The sequence below is a fragment of the Prionailurus bengalensis genome, chromosome A2 (genome assembly GCF_016509475.1).
Source record: "Prionailurus bengalensis isolate Pbe53 chromosome A2, Fcat_Pben_1.1_paternal_pri, whole genome shotgun sequence".
NCBI lineage: Eukaryota > Metazoa > Chordata > Mammalia > Carnivora > Felidae > Prionailurus > Prionailurus bengalensis.
The window spans coordinates 25,061,077-25,080,779 of NC_057348.1; the positions used below are offsets into that span (position 1 = coordinate 25,061,077).

The 19,703-nt window shown below is 40.1% G+C and overlaps 1 protein-coding gene across 4 annotated transcripts in view; it reads right to left on the reverse strand.

Moving 5' to 3' along the window:
• Positions 1 to 19,703, reverse strand: part of ARHGEF3 (Rho guanine nucleotide exchange factor 3) — a 305,003-nt gene that overhangs the window by 3,668 nt on the left and 281,632 nt on the right. For all 4 annotated transcript variants that reach the window (XM_043587701.1, XM_043587700.1, XM_043587704.1 and 1 more), the window contains 5 exons: positions 19,106 to 19,202; positions 18,857 to 18,933; positions 12,872 to 13,129; positions 3,771 to 3,941; positions 309 to 495 (listed from right to left, as the gene is read on the reverse strand). In XM_043587701.1, the coding sequence (XP_043443636.1) occupies positions 309 to 495; positions 3,771 to 3,941; positions 12,872 to 13,129; positions 18,857 to 18,933; positions 19,106 to 19,202 (790 nt within the window). The remainder of the gene's footprint in view (positions 1 to 308; positions 496 to 3,770; positions 3,942 to 12,871; positions 13,130 to 18,856; positions 18,934 to 19,105; positions 19,203 to 19,703) is intronic.

Genomic DNA, 19,703 nt, shown 5'->3' on the forward strand with positions numbered 1-19,703 from the left:
CTTTTATCCAATGGAAGGAGACAGAGAAGGGGAATTTAAAGAGCCCCTGTTATGTGCAGACAGGTTCACTTGCAGTATCTTAATCCTTATAACAACCTGATAAAGTATGCATACATGCCCATTTTGCAGATGAGAAACTGAGGCTCACAGAGGTTGCACAAGGTTACACAGCCAGTGAGTGATGAGATAGCATTGGAATGTAGTTTGACTCCAAGGTGATGGCTCCTCTCTTTCCCCCAGCCATCCACTCCTTCTGAACCACCACAACCAAATCCATTCAACAGATCAAAACCGGCTGCCATCCGTACTTCTCTCATTGTTGCTAAATGCGCCACGCAGGGAGCCACCCAGCCTCACTTCTCCATCCTGCAGGTCTTCCAGTAGGAGGTCTTTTACAGGGATCGGCTGCCGGTACAACTGGTAGCAGAGCCGCTCATTGTGGGTGACGGCTCGAGTGATCACAAGCACTTCTTGGAACAGGAAAACATGAAGTTTCTAGGAGGAAAGAATCCACAGGATTTCTCTAAGCAACGGTCTAGAAATATTAGTGGACTTCTGTGGAGAAGAGGTCCTCAGGTACCACGTTCACATTGTATTATGAATTTCTAGGCTCAAATCTACCTCCAGAACAGAAGCTGGGCAACTTGGAGGTATTCCCAGATGCACCTAGTGTCTTTCACGGGGGAGTGACTCCCTAGGGCCTACAGACATCTGCAACCAGGAATGCGTGCTTCAGGGACAACATTCACATTGCAGTTCACAACCTGTGCAGACACACACAGCCTCTGGCTTCCATAAGAAAAAAATAAGAAGGGGGAGTAGAATAAAGGGGGCAATGAAAGAAAAAGAAGTTAGTTCCCCCACCCCAGCTTTGGTTTGTAGCACCTAATATAATTCTAAGAGATCATATTGAACAATAGTCTATAAAGGATGCGCCTAGCATATCAAAGCCTAATATTAATCTTTGCTTCCCAAACCCATAAAAACACTTGTTTCTTAAACCACAGAGCTGAGTATCAGCTCCATCCAGGCACTCCAACTCAGAACAATGCCCATCCCTGAGGGAACCAGAGCATGCCACCGTAGCCACAGAGAAAGATAATCAAAGCATTGGTCCTCGGTTATGTTAATCTCGGTTATGTTAACCTCAGTTCTCTGAAGAGGTTGTACTTTAAAGGCTGATGGCTGATGTGTGTGTTGTGGGCACAAAGAAAATCTCAAAAATAAAGGCTTGTCTCCAACCACATCATGAAAGCAGTTTTGCTGGGTGGAGCTGGGGTAAATTGGCTCTATTCCATTCCAAGTGCGAGGCTCATCTCACACTTTGGAAATGCTGATGAATTGAAGTGAAAAGATCTACAACTTCGGCAGCTGGGTTCTGGTTTTCCAGTGGAGATATTTGGGAGCACGAACCCAGGTGGAAACTCACATTAGAATCTTGATTTGGGGCAGGGGAAGCACATTCAGCATTATCAGACAATTTTATATTTGGGAGAAAAGATGCATCCCCCCATGCCTACGCTCACACACACACACACACACACACACACACACACACCCTTGCAGAAATTAAAGCTCAACCACATGTTGGCTGGTGGAAATACAAATGATAATTTTGTACTGGATGGGAAGAGATTGAGGAGTGGGATTTTGTTTATCAAAAGGATCAAATGTTCATTTAAACATAGTAAAACAAAAAATAACCAAGTTAAGGACTTATTTTTTTTTGAGGGGGTAATGTAGAAAGAATGTTGAGACTTTTCTTTTGGGGATGGGGAGAGAAGGGGTTGTCATTGTAAACATGATCAGAGATTTTTACAATGTTTCTACTTCAATCAATCCTTCAGCCAAGGTAGGCGATTTGAACGCAGATTGTCTGGAAAATCTTTGAAAAACATCCCTTATTTATGAGTGTTCACTGAAAATTCCCCTCCTTAGTCTCAGCTCCTTTTAGTTCTCAAACGATTGAGCTTTTCTCTTGATACAGGACTTAGTTCCTAATGACTTCCATAATTCTGTTGGGAAAAACAACTAAAACAAACTTCCCACCCCAACTACTATCTTTGTTTTAAAAAATCTATTGCTTGAAATATGAACTAGAGTTCATCTTTAATGCCCTAGGCACATCCAACCAGAGAGTCTCAGTCCTTGATTGATGGACAGAAAGAGAATACGCTCTCATCTCAGGAGTGATAAATCTTCCCAACTATTTCCCACAGGGCTTTTGACAAAGAATGTTCAAGAAGTCAGAGTATCAGACATTAGAAGTCCACTGGTGCTTTCTGAAAATCAGCAAGAAGCAGAATGTAGCTTTCTAGCAATCAGTAACTCTAGTCAAACAGAAACACTTCTTCAAGCAGTGGCCTGTGACCTGTCTTATTACCTCTGTTGCACCAGCGGTTGGATGGATCCCTACTAGCTCTGATAATGGGTGCTTATGACATACACTCAGTGATTTCAAATAACATTTCCAAGCCTGCTTACAAATGCTACTCCATACTCCAGGTCAAAGGTTGTCCTTTGAATCATCAAAGCTTTATTAAGAACTATTCAATCTAGTTTTGGCTTCCCTTCTAAGGGTTGACTAGATACTGAAGACGAAATACAATACAAGTGGAGATTCTCTTTCTCAATGGCTTTCTCAACATTGAATTTAAGTATATATTATCTATAATAAAATCTACACATTATATATACATTTTTATGTATAATACATAAAAATTATATACATATTAGCATTAATTTCTATTGCTTACACGTAAAAGTAGCCTGATGAGTTAAATGAATTTCGAACTCCCATAAAATTCAAATCCATTCTTTTTTATACAAACATTCATTCATTCAGTCACTCACTCATTCACCTAACATTGCTGAGTGCTTAGTACGTGTCAGGTCCCCATAATTGGTGCTGGGGATTAACAAGACACAGTCTCCACCCTAAAAGATTATAGCATAATGGAAGATAGTGACAGACAGATGGATAATTACAACCCATGGCAGTTAAGTGCTCCAGGGAGATCTGTCCAAGTTGCTATGTAGGAGAGGAGGAACAAATTCAATATCTACTCAGGAATAAAAGTCAGGAAATTGGGCAGAGTTCGATATGCAGCCAATAGAGGGTAGGTTATTGTTTTAAAAAAACAAAAACTGGTCTTAAAATAGCAGTCTGTGGATGGGTACCAATCCATAAAAACGCAAAGAATTTCTCATAAAGCTAAGAGTTTTAATTTAAGAGCTGTTTTTCTGTTTCCTGCTTTTAACAACCTGTTCAAATCACCCTGGTTTTCTGATATCAAAGTGGGAGGAGATGTTAACTGTTCTGTATTTGTTGTTGAAGGTCATGATCAAACAAAATACAAAGTTGGCAACCCTATGTTGGTTTCCAAAATTCTTCCTGAAAATGTACTGGTTGTGAAATTTTAAAATATGTATATAATCTATACTTTGTGTAATATATATAAATATAAGTTAGAAACACACAACCCATATTATTTATAAATTATATGTGTAATATAGAAATACATATATACAAGGTATATAACTATATATATAACTATATATATATAACTATATATAACTATATAACTATTTAACTATATAACTATATATATATACATATATGGGATCCTGTGATATAAAAAACACTGGAAAGCAATTTTTGTCTGAAGATGCTTGATGGGGAAGGCACAGTAACAGGAGGCTTAGCATCAAATGGCTTAAGTGTTGGGGGAGGCCCAGGAGGAGACCACTGAAGAAGAGGAGCCACTCACCACGCCTCGGTTGTTCTTCAGTTCTCCATGACAACACAGCACTCTCGAGCTGTCGATTAGAGAGTCTTTCTGGCCTTCTTCCAAGTAAAGAAGCCGCTCTTTATAATAGCGGCACTCAGATTCCCCAGTCTTGGTGTTGATTTCTGCCACGATTCCCTGAATGATGTTTATCTGTGGAAACAAAGAAGACAGTAGGAGGAAAGTAAGCAAATCATCCACACCAAGAAGTACCAGGGGCTCAGCCTACAAGGTCACCAAGATAGATTTGCATCTAATTCTGAGATTCTGTTATCTAACTTGCTGTTTTGGGAAACAGCAAAAATAAATAAATGCTTTTAATATATTGTGCTATACATGTACACACAGATACACATATTCACACATATATATTTATATACAGGTACAGATATTTGTTTATAAAACTGATGTTGATGCATACTTCTATTTGAGAGGAAGAGATATAAAGTACAGTTTTCAATGTGCAGGACTCATAACTACTGAGCTTTATGTTGCACATTTCCTAAAACATGCTTACAATGTTGAAAACATAGGCATATAAAAACTTCAGCCAAGGAGAAAAAACAAAGCAAATGTAGTAGCCCAAGAAGGGAACATCTTTGGGGATTTGAACTCAGTTTCAAGGTCTCTCTACAGGTACTCAATCTAATGTACAAACAGTATTTGCAAATTGGGTGTGAAGAAATGGTTTGGATATCTTTTTAGTGATGAACATAAATGATTTATAAAGGACAGAGAACTAGAAATAGAAAGAAAAGACACTAGGCATCACGATGGGAACCATTTGTCTATATACATACACTCATACCCATGCCCATAGCACATGTAAATAAATTAGGGGTAGAGATTTCAGAGCAATGGTGGATGTATTGTTGTTAATACAGAATGAAACAAAACAAAGCAACAAGAATACAGCACTCATACACAATCAGTGGGCATTTACTTTGATGTGTTGTTCTATCACATGAATATGTCTAAAAGTTAGAAAATGCTAAAAACCAAAGGAACAAAAAATTAGTTGAGTAAAAACTCAATGACACCAATCAAAGGCAAAATGATGACTTCCTCAGCAGGGTCCTCTGTCCTCTAATAGTGAAAAGACCAACAGTCCCATATTTCTCATGGTAGTATTTTAAAAAAGTTTTTATTTAAATTCCAATGAGTTAAGATACTGTGTAATATTAGCTTCAAGTGTACAATGTAGTGTGATTCAACACTTGCATACCACACTTGGTGCTCATCCCAAGTGCCCTCCTTAATCCCCATCACCTATTCAACCTACCCCCCACTCACCTCTCCTGTTTGTTCTCTATAGTTAAGAGTCTGTTTCTTCATTTGAACCTTTCTCTCTCTTTCCCCTTGCTGGTTTGTTTGGTTTCTTAGATTCTACATATGAGAAAATCACATGATATTTGTCTTTCTCAGACTTATTTCCCTTAGCATTATACCCTCTAGCTCCATCCAGGTCATTGCAAATGGCAAGATTTCATTCTTTTTTTGTGGCTGAGTAATAATCTAGTGTGTGTGTGTGTGTGTGTGTGTGTGTATGTACACACACACACACACACACACACACACACACACACACACACCACATGTTCTTTATCCATTCATCAGTTGATGGATGCTTGCACTGTTTCCATATCTTATCTATTGTAGATAATGCTGCTGTAAACACTGGGGTATATGGGTTCCTTTGAATTTGCATTATTGCATTCTTTGGGTAAATACCTAGTAGTGCAATTGCTGGATTGTAGGGTAGTTCTGTTTTTAACTTTTTGAGGAGCTTCCACAACGTTTTCCAGAGTGGCTGCGGCAATTTGCACTTCCACCAACAGCGCAAGAGGGTTCCTCTTTCTCCACATCCTCACCAACACCTGTTGTTTCTTGTGTTGTTGATTTTAGCCATTCTGAAAGGTGTGAGGTGATAACTCATTGTGGTTTTGATTTGTATTTCTCTGATGATCAGTGATGTTGAGCATCTTTTCTTATGTCTGTTGGCCATATGGAAAAATATCTATTCATATCTTCTGCCCATTTTTAACTGGATTATTCATCTTTTGGGTGTTGAGTTTTATAAGTTCTTTACATATTTTGGATACTAACCCTTTATCAGATATGTCATTTGTAAATATCTTCTCCCATTCTGTAGGTTGCCTTTTAGTTTTGTTGGTTATTTCCTTCGCTGTACAGAAGCTTTTTATTTTGATTAAGTCCCAATACTTATTTTTGCTTTAGTTTCCCTTGCCTCAGGAGACATATATAGAAAGAAGTTGCTATAGCCTATATATATCAAAGAGGTTACTGCCTGTGTTCTCCTCTAGGATTTTCATGATTTCAAGTCTCACATATAGGTTCTTAATCCATATTGAGTTTTTTTGTGTGTGTATGGTGTAAGAAAGGGTCCAGTTTCATTCTTTTGCTGTCTAGTTTTCTGAATACCATGTGTTGAACAAACTGTCTTTTTCCCATTGGATATTCTTTCCTGTTTTGTCAAAGATTAGTTCACCATATAGTTGTGGGTTCATTTCTGGGTTTTCATTCTGTTCCATTAATCTATGTGTCTACTTTTGTGCCAGTCGACACTGTTTTGATCACTATAGCTTTGTAATATAAACTTGAAGTCTGGAATTCTGATGCCTCCAGCTTTACTTTTCTTCTTCAAGGTTGCTTTGGCCATGTGGGGTCTTTTGTGGTTCCAAACAAATTTTAGGATTGTTTGTTCTAGCTCTATGAAAAATGCTGGTGGTATTTTGATGAGGATTGCGTTAAATGTACAGACTGTTTGGGGTAACATAGATATTTAAACAATATTTGTTCTTCCAATCCTTGAGCATGGAATGTCTTCCCATTTCTTGGTGTCATCTTTAATTTCTTTCATCAGTCAGTGTTTTACAGTTTTCAGAGAAGATGTCTTTCACCTCTTTAGTTAGGTTTATTCCAAGGTATCTTAATATTTTTGGTGCAATTATAAATGTGGCTGATTCCTTAATTTCTCTTTCTGCTGCTTCATTATTGGTGTATAGAAAATCAACCAACTTCTGTATGTTGATTTTGTATCCTGAGACTTTACTGAATCTGTTTATCAGTTCTGGCAATGTTTTGGTGGAGTTTTTTGAATTTTCTATATAGAGCCTCATGTCATTTGTAAATAGTGAAAGTTTTTATTCTTCCTTGCAGACTTGGATGTCTTTTCTTTAAGAAAAAGTTTTTTAACATTTATTTATTTTTGAGAGACAGAGCACGGGGCGGGAGGGACAGAGAGGGAGACACAGAATTGGAAGCAGGCTCCAGGCTCTGAGCTGTCAGCACAGAGCCAAAAAAAGGCCTTGAACTCATAAACTGCAAGATCATGACCTGAGCCGAAGTTGGAGGCTTAACCGACTGAGCCACCCAGGTGCCCAGATACCTTTTCTTTCTTTTTGTTGTCTGACTGCTGTGGCTAGGACTTCTAGGACTATATTAACTAACAATTGTGAGAGTGGACATTCCTGTCTTGATCCTGACCATTGAGGAAAAGCTCTCAGTTTTTCCTCATTGAGGATATTAGTTGCGGGTTTTTCATATATGGCCTTTATGATTTTAAGGTATGTTCCCTCTAAACCTACCTTGTTGAGGGTCTTTATCATGAATGGATGTTGTGCTTTGTCAAATGCTTTTTCTGCATCTGTTGAAATGATCCTATGGTTCTTATCCTTTTCTTTATTAGTATGGTGTATCACGCTGATTGATTTGTGAATATTTAGCCACCTTTGCAACCTAGGACTTGTGGTGGTATTAATAGGAAAGAGCTTAATAGATGAGAAACGTTAATAAGGACTCTCCTTGGTCACTTAATGGTTACTTAATGGAAAAACAAACCAATAGCTGAAAAGCAAGGTTTTAAAAGAGGCCTTTACTCCATGAGAACTTACCACATTTTATAATCTGTTAAATTGGCAGTAAAATCTAAGTGTTAGGTAATTATTTTTCACATGCTAATGAAATGATACCTTCTGCCCAAAGCCAATTGGATAGAAACTTCTACCCGGTTATAACTTTGGCACTTCCACGCAAGTCTGACATAAGATCTTACAGCTCTGCGCTGAAGTCTGGTGACTGTATCCTATGAACAGATGCATAATCTGTATACTTCTGTAGCTATTACAAGTTTCAAAGCTCATTTATTCTTTTCTCTATTTCCCAAAGTTTGGTGGTAGCACTACTTTGACAATAAAAAAAATAACGTATCATTTAAAAAAAAAACAGGGTTTTTGTATCATAAAACAATCCTTTTGGACTTTAATGTCAATCTGGCATTAAATATAAATCCTATGAAATTAATCCTAGTTTTATTAACATAAAACAATAAAAAGAATACTTTGGTCCATAAACTTTCTCTTTTTTTTTTTTTCTCTCCTCTTGGTTTTGTTTTCAAATATGACTGATTATTGTTACTTTCAAAAACAAACAAAAAAAAGAAATTTCAGGGGTGCCTGCTCAGTTGGTTAAGAGTTCAACTCTTGATATCAGCTCAGGTCATGATCTCATGGTTCGTGAGTTCGAGCCCTGCGTTGGGCTCTTTGCTGACGGCATAGAACCTGCTTGGGATTTTCTCTCTGGCCCTCCCCTGCTTTCTCTCTTCCTCTGCCTCTCTATCAAAATAAATAAATAAACTTAAAAAATTAAAAAAAAAAAGAAATTTCACAACACATACTAAAGCAATGACTCATCCTTCAAATTAATTCAATTAATCCTTGTTGATCATGGGTTCAGTGTGGAACTAGATGGCAGCATTCAAAGAAGTGAGACAGGGTCCTTGCCCTCAAGAAGCTTAAAAATATATGGGAGGTATCTGACAAATCATTTTACGCCTACCTTAATCTTTTTTTCTTCTTTCAGTAGGCTTCATGCCCAGCATGGAGCCCAATGTGGAGCCCAATGGGGGCCTGAACTCATGACCCCAAGATCAAGACCTGAGCTCAGACCGATGCTCAACCAACTGAGCCACCCAGGCACCCAGTCTACTTTGATCTTTTACATTATTACATTTTTAATATGTAGTGGAATCCATACTTTTCCCTTATTTTTATTTTTTTTATTTTTATTTATTTATTTTTTAAAGGATTTAATTTTTTAATTTTTTTTTCAACGTTTATTTATTATTGGGACAGAGAGAGACAGAGCATGAACGGGGGAGGGGCAGAGAGAGAGGGAGACACAGAATCGGAAGCAGGCTCCAGGCTCCGAGCCATCAGCCCAGAGCCTGACGCGGGGCTCAAACTCACGGACCGAGAGATCGTGACCTGGCTGAAGTCGGACGCTTAACCGACTGCGCCACCCAGGCACCCCTTTCCCTTATTTTTAAACCAGTAGCATTAATTGCTGTGGCTCTTCTTAGAGTTCACTATTACTAGGTATACCTGTAATTAACTGGGTCTTGAGTCAATTTTCTGAGTTTGGTATAAGTATCCAGGAAACCAGAAAGATGATGTACTATAGGCATAAATACATGTTCACTTCCTAATTTAACTCAGAAACTGAACAGCTGGCACATTACATGAAGATCAATAAGCTCAAACACTGCAGAGGTTCCTGGGGCAGCTATGACTACTGTCAAATGCTACGTCTTTCTTTGATGTTTGAAAAAATAGAGACAAAACAATAGAATATATCAGTGTAATTCCACATTCTTTGTGGACATTAAAATAGCACCTCCGGGTCTGCTTTCATTTATTAAAATATTGTCTTTTAGTTATATCCACCTGTACACCATAAGCATCTAATCTTTGCACTGGTTGTTGAGCGGAATTTATTTTGTAGAACTGCAGCAAGAAATACAGTTGAGTATAGCAGACTGCATTGCAAATAGTCACAGTAGCTTTGCATTTAAGTTAAATTTATTGTTGCATCTCTCATCAGGGTTCAAACCAAAGGGAAACGACTGGTAAAGCAAGATGATGATAGATATCTGGTAACAGAACAAGGGTTAAACCCACACAGGCTGTAATCGTCATCCTCAAAGTGAAATCTGAAAACCCTGTCTAGTTCCTTGAGCGGTAACATCATCTATTCGTAGGCTTGTGACATGAACCAGGAATAGCAGCCAGCACTGCAGGAACAGCAGGACCTGTTCTCATTGCTTCCAGCGATTTTTTTTTTTTTTAAGGAGCTAGGGAACAGGGGTGGGCAGAGGGAAAGGACGGTCTGCCAGATCAGGTTTGGGCTGAAACGTTCCTTAGAATTTAAAATGTTAAACAACCAGACCTCTGGAATTTCTGAATATCCTAAGTTCTATTTAAAAATGTTCTCTTTTGGGGAAAATGTCTATCAACCCTCCAAAACACTATGAAGAAATTCTAATAAAAACGTGGTAGTTTATGCATTGCAGTAAAAGCAAGGCCTTTTTTTAGACCTAATCAGAGGACTGGACGATTGGATGTAGGAGCAATTTGTTAACAGTTCTCTGATCTTCCCCTTTTCAGAGGTGGAAAATTTATTCAGGGAATCTGTAATTCAAGCTACATTGGTACTATGGGTTTTATGTTTATCAAGCATTCACAATGTACCCAAGAGTACAGGGCTAAATATTTCTGCCCATCTGGGGTAATGCCCAGAGGAATTTGAAAAGACAAAAACATCATCAACAACAACAACGAAAACACCCCACAAAAAACATTGCTGTGCTTCCATGTATAAATGGGCATTAGGAAGACTTGCTTTGCAGACATTTTGAAATACAGCTATTCCATGCTTCACACACAAATCTGCCTGAATAACTAGGTGCAGATTCAACTTGTAAAAATGACATCACATTTTTTTGCCCTAGGGAAACTGGTCCATCCTTTCATATTGCAAACAATTATATTCCTATCTGTTTTTAAACCCAAACTTTAGCTCACTGGGTGATCTTGGAAACAGCATTATTCTTTCATGCTGCATATTAAAAAGAAGAAATCTTAACAGTAAACTCAGAGCAAACTCACGTGCTTCAAAAGAGTAATTATTTAGACTAGCTCGAGCTCCCTGTTGTTTTCATTCCTGCAGACCACACACTTGCTGGGATGAAATATGGAGAGGAGGCAATGCTACTGTACTCGTCCCAGTAATAAAAACAGACATGATGAAGTGAGATGGGCCTCATACCCAGTGCCTGTGTCCCCCATCTATGCAGGACTGGGGACTTGGTCTGTGTGTGTCTGCCATTAGTCAAGAGAGTCTACACTCTTCACTATCCCTACAAGGAGGCACCTGGCCCAGCTCGGCACCAGTGAGGCCCTCTCCACAAAGCCTGGTGGCCCCAGATACCTTTCTGCAATTCTACAGGCAAGGGGGACTCAAAGAAGCATCTAGGCTTTCAGCTCTGTGGTGTAGGAGCATAAAGAAGTGGAAGAGGCACAGGATTTGCAGTCCACACCAGCAGAGTTCAGACACAAACCTCATCACTTGCTGGCTCTGGCTCTAGGCGAGTTATTTAAGCCCTCCAAGGCTTATCTGGAATATGGTCCTAACAGGGATAGCTATCTCATAGGTTATTATAAGGATTAAATGAGATACATAACCTACAAAGCAATTATATAAAGCTAATTTACTACGTATTCAAGATATGCCAGCAGGTATTGCTATAATTATTATTGTCGTGATTACTACTTATTATTATTATTGGAGGAAATAGGCAGTTTGTTCAGCAGGTTTCATGGACTTTGATTTTCAAGTCATCTGTGCAAATCCTCTTTCTGTTCAATATTCAGTCAGGGAATGAGCCCTTTGAATTAGTCTCGAAGGCTCCATCCCTGTGGCTCCTGCCTGTGTGTGTTTCCATGACTGCATACCTGGACCTCTGCAGCATCCTCTCAACTTGCTTCCTGCTCCTAGTCCCTTCCTTCTCTGTCCCCCATCCTGCAGACAAGGAGAGTAATGTGTCCACGTTTCCACAGCTTGTCAGTGATAGAGCTGGGCTGTGAACCCTGAATCCCAGCTACTTAGAAAACAAAAGAGAGGCAACTGGATAGCTCAGTTGGTTAAATGTCCAACTTCAGCTCAGGTCATGATCTCACAGTTTGTGAGTTTGAGCCCCGCCTTGGGCTCTGTGCTGATGGCTCAGAGCCTGGAGCCTGCTTTGGATTCTGTGTCCCCCACTCTCTCTGTCCCTCCCCCACTCAAGCTCTGTCTGTCTGTCTGTCTCTCTCTCTCTCTCTCTCAAAAATAAACATTAAAACAAATTTTAAAAAAAGGAAAAAAGACAAACAAAACACAACAAAGGAAACATATCTCAAATTGATATTTAAAATCCTCATAACCAGATCTGAACTCCCATCCTCAGCCTTCTCTCCTGCTGCTTCCTCAGAGTATCCTCTTCTCTGGGCAGACTGATCCAGAGTATTCCCCAGACATTACCTGTCCTGTCATTTCTCCATACCTTTTCTCAGGCCACTGGCTCCTCCTGGCCTGCCACTGCCTCCCTGTCCCGCAGAGCACCCCAATCAGACCCAAGCTCTCTGGACAGAACACTCACCGTTTACAATATTCTCATGATATGGACCCATTTTTCCTGGTCTTCTCTTGCTACTAAGAATCTATCTCTCCCCATATTTAATGAACATTTGCTGGTGAGCAGGACGTTTGATTAGGTCCCTCCCTGCAATCAGAGGCCAAGGAGAGCTGGATCTGAAATAGGTGTCAACTTCACAAATAGGTTCAGGGGCTAAGGGAAGAGGCAACTCCCATTTGCTAACTACACAAAGACATTCAATTTAAAATCTCCAGAGATCTTAACCCTCACAACCATTGTAATAAACATTACAGTTTATTATTAATCGTAATTACAGATCAGAGAGGCACCTGTACAGAAGAAAGAACTTTTAGAAATCAAAGGGACCTTAGAGTGTATTTCATGTAAACACTGCATTTTATAGGTTAGGAGAGTGAGGCAGAGAGAGAAGAAGTGACTTGCAAAATAAAAACATGACTTGGCAGCTTCCAAGCCTGGAAACCAAGACCCCTGGGTCCCATCCATGTCCCCAGAGACCCTTCACTCACCCAATCTCCTAGACATTATGGGAGAAAACAACAAGGGAAAGAGAGGAAGAAACAGATGAACTTACAGCCTCTTCCAGGTGCTGCTGATCTGGATTATCATTTGGTGTGTGTCTCAAGATTTCTCGAAGAAGCAGAGGGTATTTCACTAGACGGCTTCTTGGAATATCAAGAAAATTCCAGAGATCCAGTTTGCGGCTAAAGGGGGATTCTAAACATCGTTGCAGGAAATCCTGGACTCGGTGATCTTGTTTTTTGTGGTCCAGCAGAGCCTTGGCGGCTACTTGATTGCTGCAGTAACTGTCGTAGGAGCTGAGACAAGGCAGCTAAGAAAAAAACATCAACGGAGGCTTGGAGTGTGGAACTAATTGTGCTCTGAAGCTATGAGCTAGTATCACATGTGGGGACTGAACAAAACTGGTCTCCAGGCCTGGCCAACATTCCCTTATCTGCATGGCTGGAGGAGACAGACTAGTGGAATTTTCAACCAAGAATTTTTTTTTTTAAGTTTATTTATTTTGAGAGAGTGAGTACATGAGCTGGGGAGGGGCAGAGAGAGAGGGAGAGAAAGAATCCCAAGCAGGCTTCGCGCTGTCAGCACGGAGCTGACTTGGGGCTCGAACTCATGAATCATGAGATCATGACCTGAGCCAAAATCAAGAGTTACACCCTTAACCAACTGAGCCACCAGGCACCATTAATAGAACTTTTTAAATAGCAGGGAATGAACAGTTTTAGGCTTTAGCTTGCTTGAGGGACAGTTATTTTCTTAGTTGTGTATTTACTTTCTTGATTGTTAAGACCCCATCGTAATTTGTTTGCGTTTCTGCCAATCTAAGCTAGGAGCAAAAGAACCAGAATAACTGTATACGCATACAGCTCAAAATTTTCCTGAATTTCCAAAAGTATCTGGTGAGGGGAAAGCCTCCTATCTTTAAAAAACAAAACAAAACAGGATTTCTTTTAAAATTATTCATAAGAAACTTATCTAGAAGACCTAGTGGCATAAAAAGAAAGCAAAGTGTCAGACTCTAGAGGCCTTTGCATGGCTCCATGCAAGCATCTCTATATTAGTTTAAGGTTACCTGATTCCAAGGCGGACTAATTATGAAGAACTCCAGGAACTTAAAGCAAAAGTACAATTAGTAAAAGAGTAGATGCGGGAAGCATTTAGAAACATCTTTTAAATTAGATTCTTGGCTGTACCTAATGGTTAACATCACAATACCATGCAAAGAACAATTTAAGCTTAAAGACTTCGGAACACTTCTACTCCTCTATCTTCCTTCCAGCAAAATTCTAATTTCCCTTATATGTCCCATCAGTCACATTATGCAAACACAGAGTCAGAGACCCAGTGAAAGGGCTGTTCATCTCCCTTTTCCACTCCTCCCTATTAGTGGCACCCAAGACTCACCATCTTAATGCATAGGCTGTCAGCTCCCAGAAAGGTAGCAGAAACAATAAAATGCAGCCAATGGCCCCCACTGTGTTTGCTTCTCTCCCTTGGATTAAGAAGCCACATTTACCAGGACACCTGCCCTATGGAGGGATTCAGTGCAAGAGGGGCTTTAATTTCTGCATCCTCAACACTTTGCATTGGACCTACCATTCAGCAGACATTCAAACTTTATGTTCCAAATGAACAAATAAATGAATGCTTAATAGTTACCAGATTAGGTAATATTTGATGGTCTGGGAAAATGGCTTAAAAATAAATTGTGGCAACATCTGAACAATGGGTCAAAGTATAAATATTGTGGTGTTGTTTTGGTACCTCTTATTGAAATTATTTTCTCAGCAACTGAAACCAAACAAAGATACCAAGGAAGTAATGTTTAAGTCCACTGTTGAGTTTAACATTCTTTGGAAATGTCTACCTTCCTTATGTGTCATAAACAGAAAAAACAAAAAACAAAAAAACACAAACCTTTGTGTTAAAAAAAGAGCTGCAGAAATTCTTTCCTCAACCTTATATCTGAAAGTAAATGATAATTGCTACTTACACACACACATACACACACACCCCAGATGTGGTATTGTGGCTTGTAATTTAGATTTTCAGAGTTAATTAAAAAGAGCTTCGGGCCCTCTTAATTTCATTTCCACTTCCTCGCCTTTTGAAAAGACCTGGAAATGCTGAATGTTTTCATTACAGAGAAACAAATCAGCAGTAACTGTCGGATGTATACTAGTGAGGAACTCCAACCACACTGCTGCTCACCGTCCAGTGGGCCATTCCTCTCTGATCCTGCCATTCCTGCTGCCATGGCAACCCAATCCAGCTCTGGTCCTGTGTTCACACCTGACAGGGTGCTCATTTCCTGGGCAAGACCTGAAAGGCTATCTGGTTCAACCCACTGGCTAGAAAAGGCCACAAGTGATCTGTAACTTGTTAGAGAATGAAGAATGTTCACATCTTGGTTCCCAAATACATGCACATTCACTTATATAAAACATGAGAGGTGATAACACAGTGGTTAAGAGGGCAGACTCTGGAACCAGGTATAATTATGTTTCAAAGCCTAACTTGGACAGTATCAGGTGACTCTTCTGAGCCTCAGTTGCCCCACTTACAAAAGGCATATACTATTTTTTAATGAGCTAAGGCAGATAACAAGTATGTGAGCCTGGTTTCTGGTTAAGAATCAGTAAGTACTTGGGGCGCCTGGGTGGCTCAGTCGGTTAAGCATCCGACTTTGGCTCAGGTCATGATCTCGTGGTTCGTGGGTTTGAGCTCTGCCTTGGGCTCTGTGCTGACAGCTCAGAGCCTGGAGCCTGCTTCGGATTCTGTGTCTCCCTTTCTCTCTGCCCCTTCCCAGCTCACACTCTGTCTCTCTCTCTCCCCCAAATGAGCCTGGAGACTGCTTCAGACTCTGTGTCTCCCTTCCTCTCTGCCCCTCCCCAGCTCACATTCTATCTCTCTCTCTCTCTCAAAAATAAATAAACATTAAAAAAAAAAACCAGAATCAGTAGGTGCTAGCTATTGTTATTATTTATCCCTGGGATATTTTTACTGCAGAAATTGTGGTTTAGAGAAACAAAACCACTTGCCCAGCTAAAGACAAAACCGGCCTGAAGCATGTTCTTCCCCCACCCTTCCCCCTAAAGCTCTGAACTACACAACATGTCTTTAAATAGACTATCAAGAACTTATAAGGGAAACTCTTTCACTTTTAGAAATTCTTTCTAACTCCCTAACATTGTGAAAAGCAATAGAACAAATCTGTTTTTTGCTTCCATGCCCTCTGCCTCTCTCTATACAATTAAAATGGAATTAGAACCAAATTAACACAAGAACTTGCTGCTTGGAGAACTTATCAATTATTTTATTACTGAAAAAATGTTAGCATGAAGGTAAGTCACTTGGGAGGTTGTTTCTGTGCGATGGAGGGGTGAATGAAATCAGGCCTACCCGCCCAGGAGACAGATCCTCAGTGACCACAGTGGCTCCCTGAGAAAACCACCACTCTGTTTTAGGTCTTCAAAGTACAAGTAATTGATTCATCTAAGGTCAAAAGGACTGGTCAGGCCTGTCCCACTTCGGAGGCTCATTTGTTTAAAAGGGTTTCTTTTTTCACCTTTTTTTCCTTGAGGGAGTTGGAAGCTGGGGGGGGGGGGGGGGGCGGCAAATAAATCAATTTTTCATGGGTCGAATGGGCTCTGACTTTTTCTCATTCAAAGTCCACTCAGATGTTTATTTTGTTCTGTTAAAAAGACCAGAACTCAAACAGATGTACCACTTGGTTTACAGTTCCCACTCGCATGCACACATCTGCAGTTTAAAGAGGGAAAACATTTAACAGCTCGTGGGGCCTGATCAATAAGGGCGGTTCTCATGAGGCCTGGTCACAATGGGCTGGTTGTTTAATCTTGGGCTGCTCTTCAAGCTGTAAGTCCTCATGTGATGTCTGAAGGGTTCAGATAGCAATGGGGGTAGTCACATTTCCTCTGAGTGTGTACAGAAAAGGGCTGCAAAAGCTGCCCCCAGATCAAACCAATTTCCTAATAAAAGTGGCAGACATTTATTTCAGAAAAAGTTAATTACGAGGCAAACACCAACACTTTTGCTTCTGGCATGAACTGACAATTTGTACATGATGCCTAAGGAAACCATGTCGTCCTATGTTGCCTTCTCATCAAACACAGAGCAGGCATCCTGCTAATTCTGGTGTGCAGCCTCATTGTCCCCCACCCCCCCCCCCTGGCCATCAAAGCAGCCCACAGACTCAGGAAGTTTAAGAAATATTGAGGCAGAATCTCTCTTCTCATGACACCTTCTCTGTCTCCAGCTGGCTGGCTTTCTTTAGAGAAATTTCTTTGAAGGCTAAAGAAGTTAAAACATCTACCACAGCTTATAATAAAATGAAAGTCAAAAATATAAGATGAATGCCTCTCCTGAAATATTAAGGCACATTTTCTAAATTATTCATCTCAGAACATTGCTTGTCTTTCAGGTGTCCTTGGGATATTTTGGCCTCAGTGCTAAAATTGACTTGTGAACTAAAGCTATCTCAGTCATGAAACCCTCAAAATTTCTTGATCAAGGAAGTAATTGAGAAGCAGAAGTTAAGGGCACCTGGGTGGCTCAGTAGGTTGAGCATCTGACTCTTGATTTCAGCTCAGGTCATGATCTCACGGTTCGTGGATTCAAGCCCTGTGTCGGGCTCCTTGCTGACAGTGCAGAGCCTGCTTGGGATTCTCGCCCTCCTTCTCTGCCCCTCCCCTGACTCTCTCAAAATAAATAAAAAACTTAAAAAAAAAAAGAAGCAGAAGTTAGGATAAGAGATCAACGTCAAAACGTAGGAACTCGAAGACACAGGAAGTTTAAAATATAAATACAAATGTAACTGGATAAAGAGAACTCACATGATAGTAGGATTTTTAACCTTCACAAAACATTCCCCAAACAGCGGAATGACTTTAAAGCTTGCTGCTGTGGCACTTCCTGCCTATTTTTCTGGAACAATGTGTGGATCAGAGACATGAGAGATCTAATCCTGCCTGGAAGAAGTCATGGAAGTGATCTGCTTTTATTACCCACTTCATAACAACTGAAGACCACTTGCAGCTGGGGTGGTGCACACAAGACTCCAAGGAAACCGAAATGTAGTAACAGGGAATGGTGAGGACTGGGAAAATAGTGCATGCCTGGACAAATGAACAACTGCATTACGCACCCAACAAAACACAGATTCCACCCAAGACCATAATCTGTTGACCCATAAGCCCCTAATCTAAGGTCACAGTTGATGTCTTTGTTCAATTAGGAAAAAGAATGGGTTATTTGGGATGAAGGTCAGCATAATCCCAAGCCTTCCTATGAAGTTACTTATAATCAGATGTATGCTGAACATTAACAACGTTTAGTACTACTTGCTTATGAAATTACATTTTACCATGAGACTTTTTTGGGGTTTTTTTTGTAGCCTAAATAAAGCACTTTTTTTTTTTTTTTTTTGGTGGTGGTGTCTACTGGAGTAGAAAGGGTAATAATTGTATTATTAGTAATTGGCCTAAATTGGATGTTAACTAGTTTTACTTTACTTGATATAAAACTAGTAACTGTTTCATATGTGCCTTTACTTACTGCCAAAGGCCAAGTTATCTTTCAATGCTATGAATTCATAATCAGGAAAAAATTGTTTCCATACTTTAAAGAGATAAAGCCTAAACAGAATGATAAATTTTGCTAAGAATTTGCCATTTAAATTTCTTCTGAGGTAAAACCAACATTTGCTGACAAAGAAAAGTCTAGCTAAGGTGCGCCTGGGTGGCTCAGTCGGTTAAGCGTCTAAACTGCTGATTTCAGCTAAGGTCATGATCTCACGGTTCCTGAGACTGAGCCCTGTGTTGGGCTTTGTGCTGACAGCTCAGAGTCTGGAGTCTGCTTGGGATCCTCTGTCTCTCTCTCTCTCCCCCTCTGCTCCTGCTCTGCTTGTTCTCTCTCTCTTTCAAAAATAAACTTAAAAACAAAAGAAGTCTAGTTAAATGAAACTCCCATCTACATTATTGAAATTTATTTTTAATCAAGACCAGAGAATTCTTCTTACCCAGCCCACGAGGATGGGACCAACATGTTCAGTGGAGCCATCAGGCTTCCGAGCGTCTCGAAGCTGACTAAGGAGCTCTGGTCAAGAAACAAAAAAACAAAAAAACAGCATGCTTATTTTATTAGGCATTCAAATATGAACAGGACTGGAAGTAGATTCTGGGTTAATCAAGTTATTACATAATCATGACTTGTAAGATGACTCAATTAAAGCCACAAGTCATGACTCATTGTGTGAACAAAATTATACCTTCATGTAGAGGAATGAGAGAGTCCAGTGTTCCGAAAATTTGATTCAACTCTTGCTCTGTCATTATGGAGAGTTTCAGCATGGGGTCGTGATAGGCCTGCATAAGAAAGGCAAGAGATGGAAGCAAACGTTTAAAATCAGAGGAAGTGGGGCGCCTGTGGTTCAGTTGATTAAGCATCCAACTCTTGATTTTGGCTCAAGTCATGTTCTCACGATTTGTGGGTTTGAGACCCACCTCAGGCTTTGCGCTGATGGTGCAGAGCCTGCTTGGGAATCTCTCTCCCTCTCCCTCTCTCTCTGCCCCTGCCCCACTTGTGCGCACGTGTGTGTGTGTGTGTGTGTGTATGTGTGTGTGCACGCGCGCTCTCTCTCACTCTCCCAAAAAAATAAACATTAAAAACATTTTTTTTTTTAATCAGAGGAAGCAAGTGGTTAATGTAAAATGGCGTCTGTGTCTGTGAGGCCCTACATAATAACAAAATACCTGGCTCTCCCCAAGCAACATCTCCCATAATGCTATGGAAGCAGCAGACAGGTGTAGCTAGAACAGATAAGAATCTAGTATTGCCTTGAGCCTTTTGCGGTTGTTGATAAACCA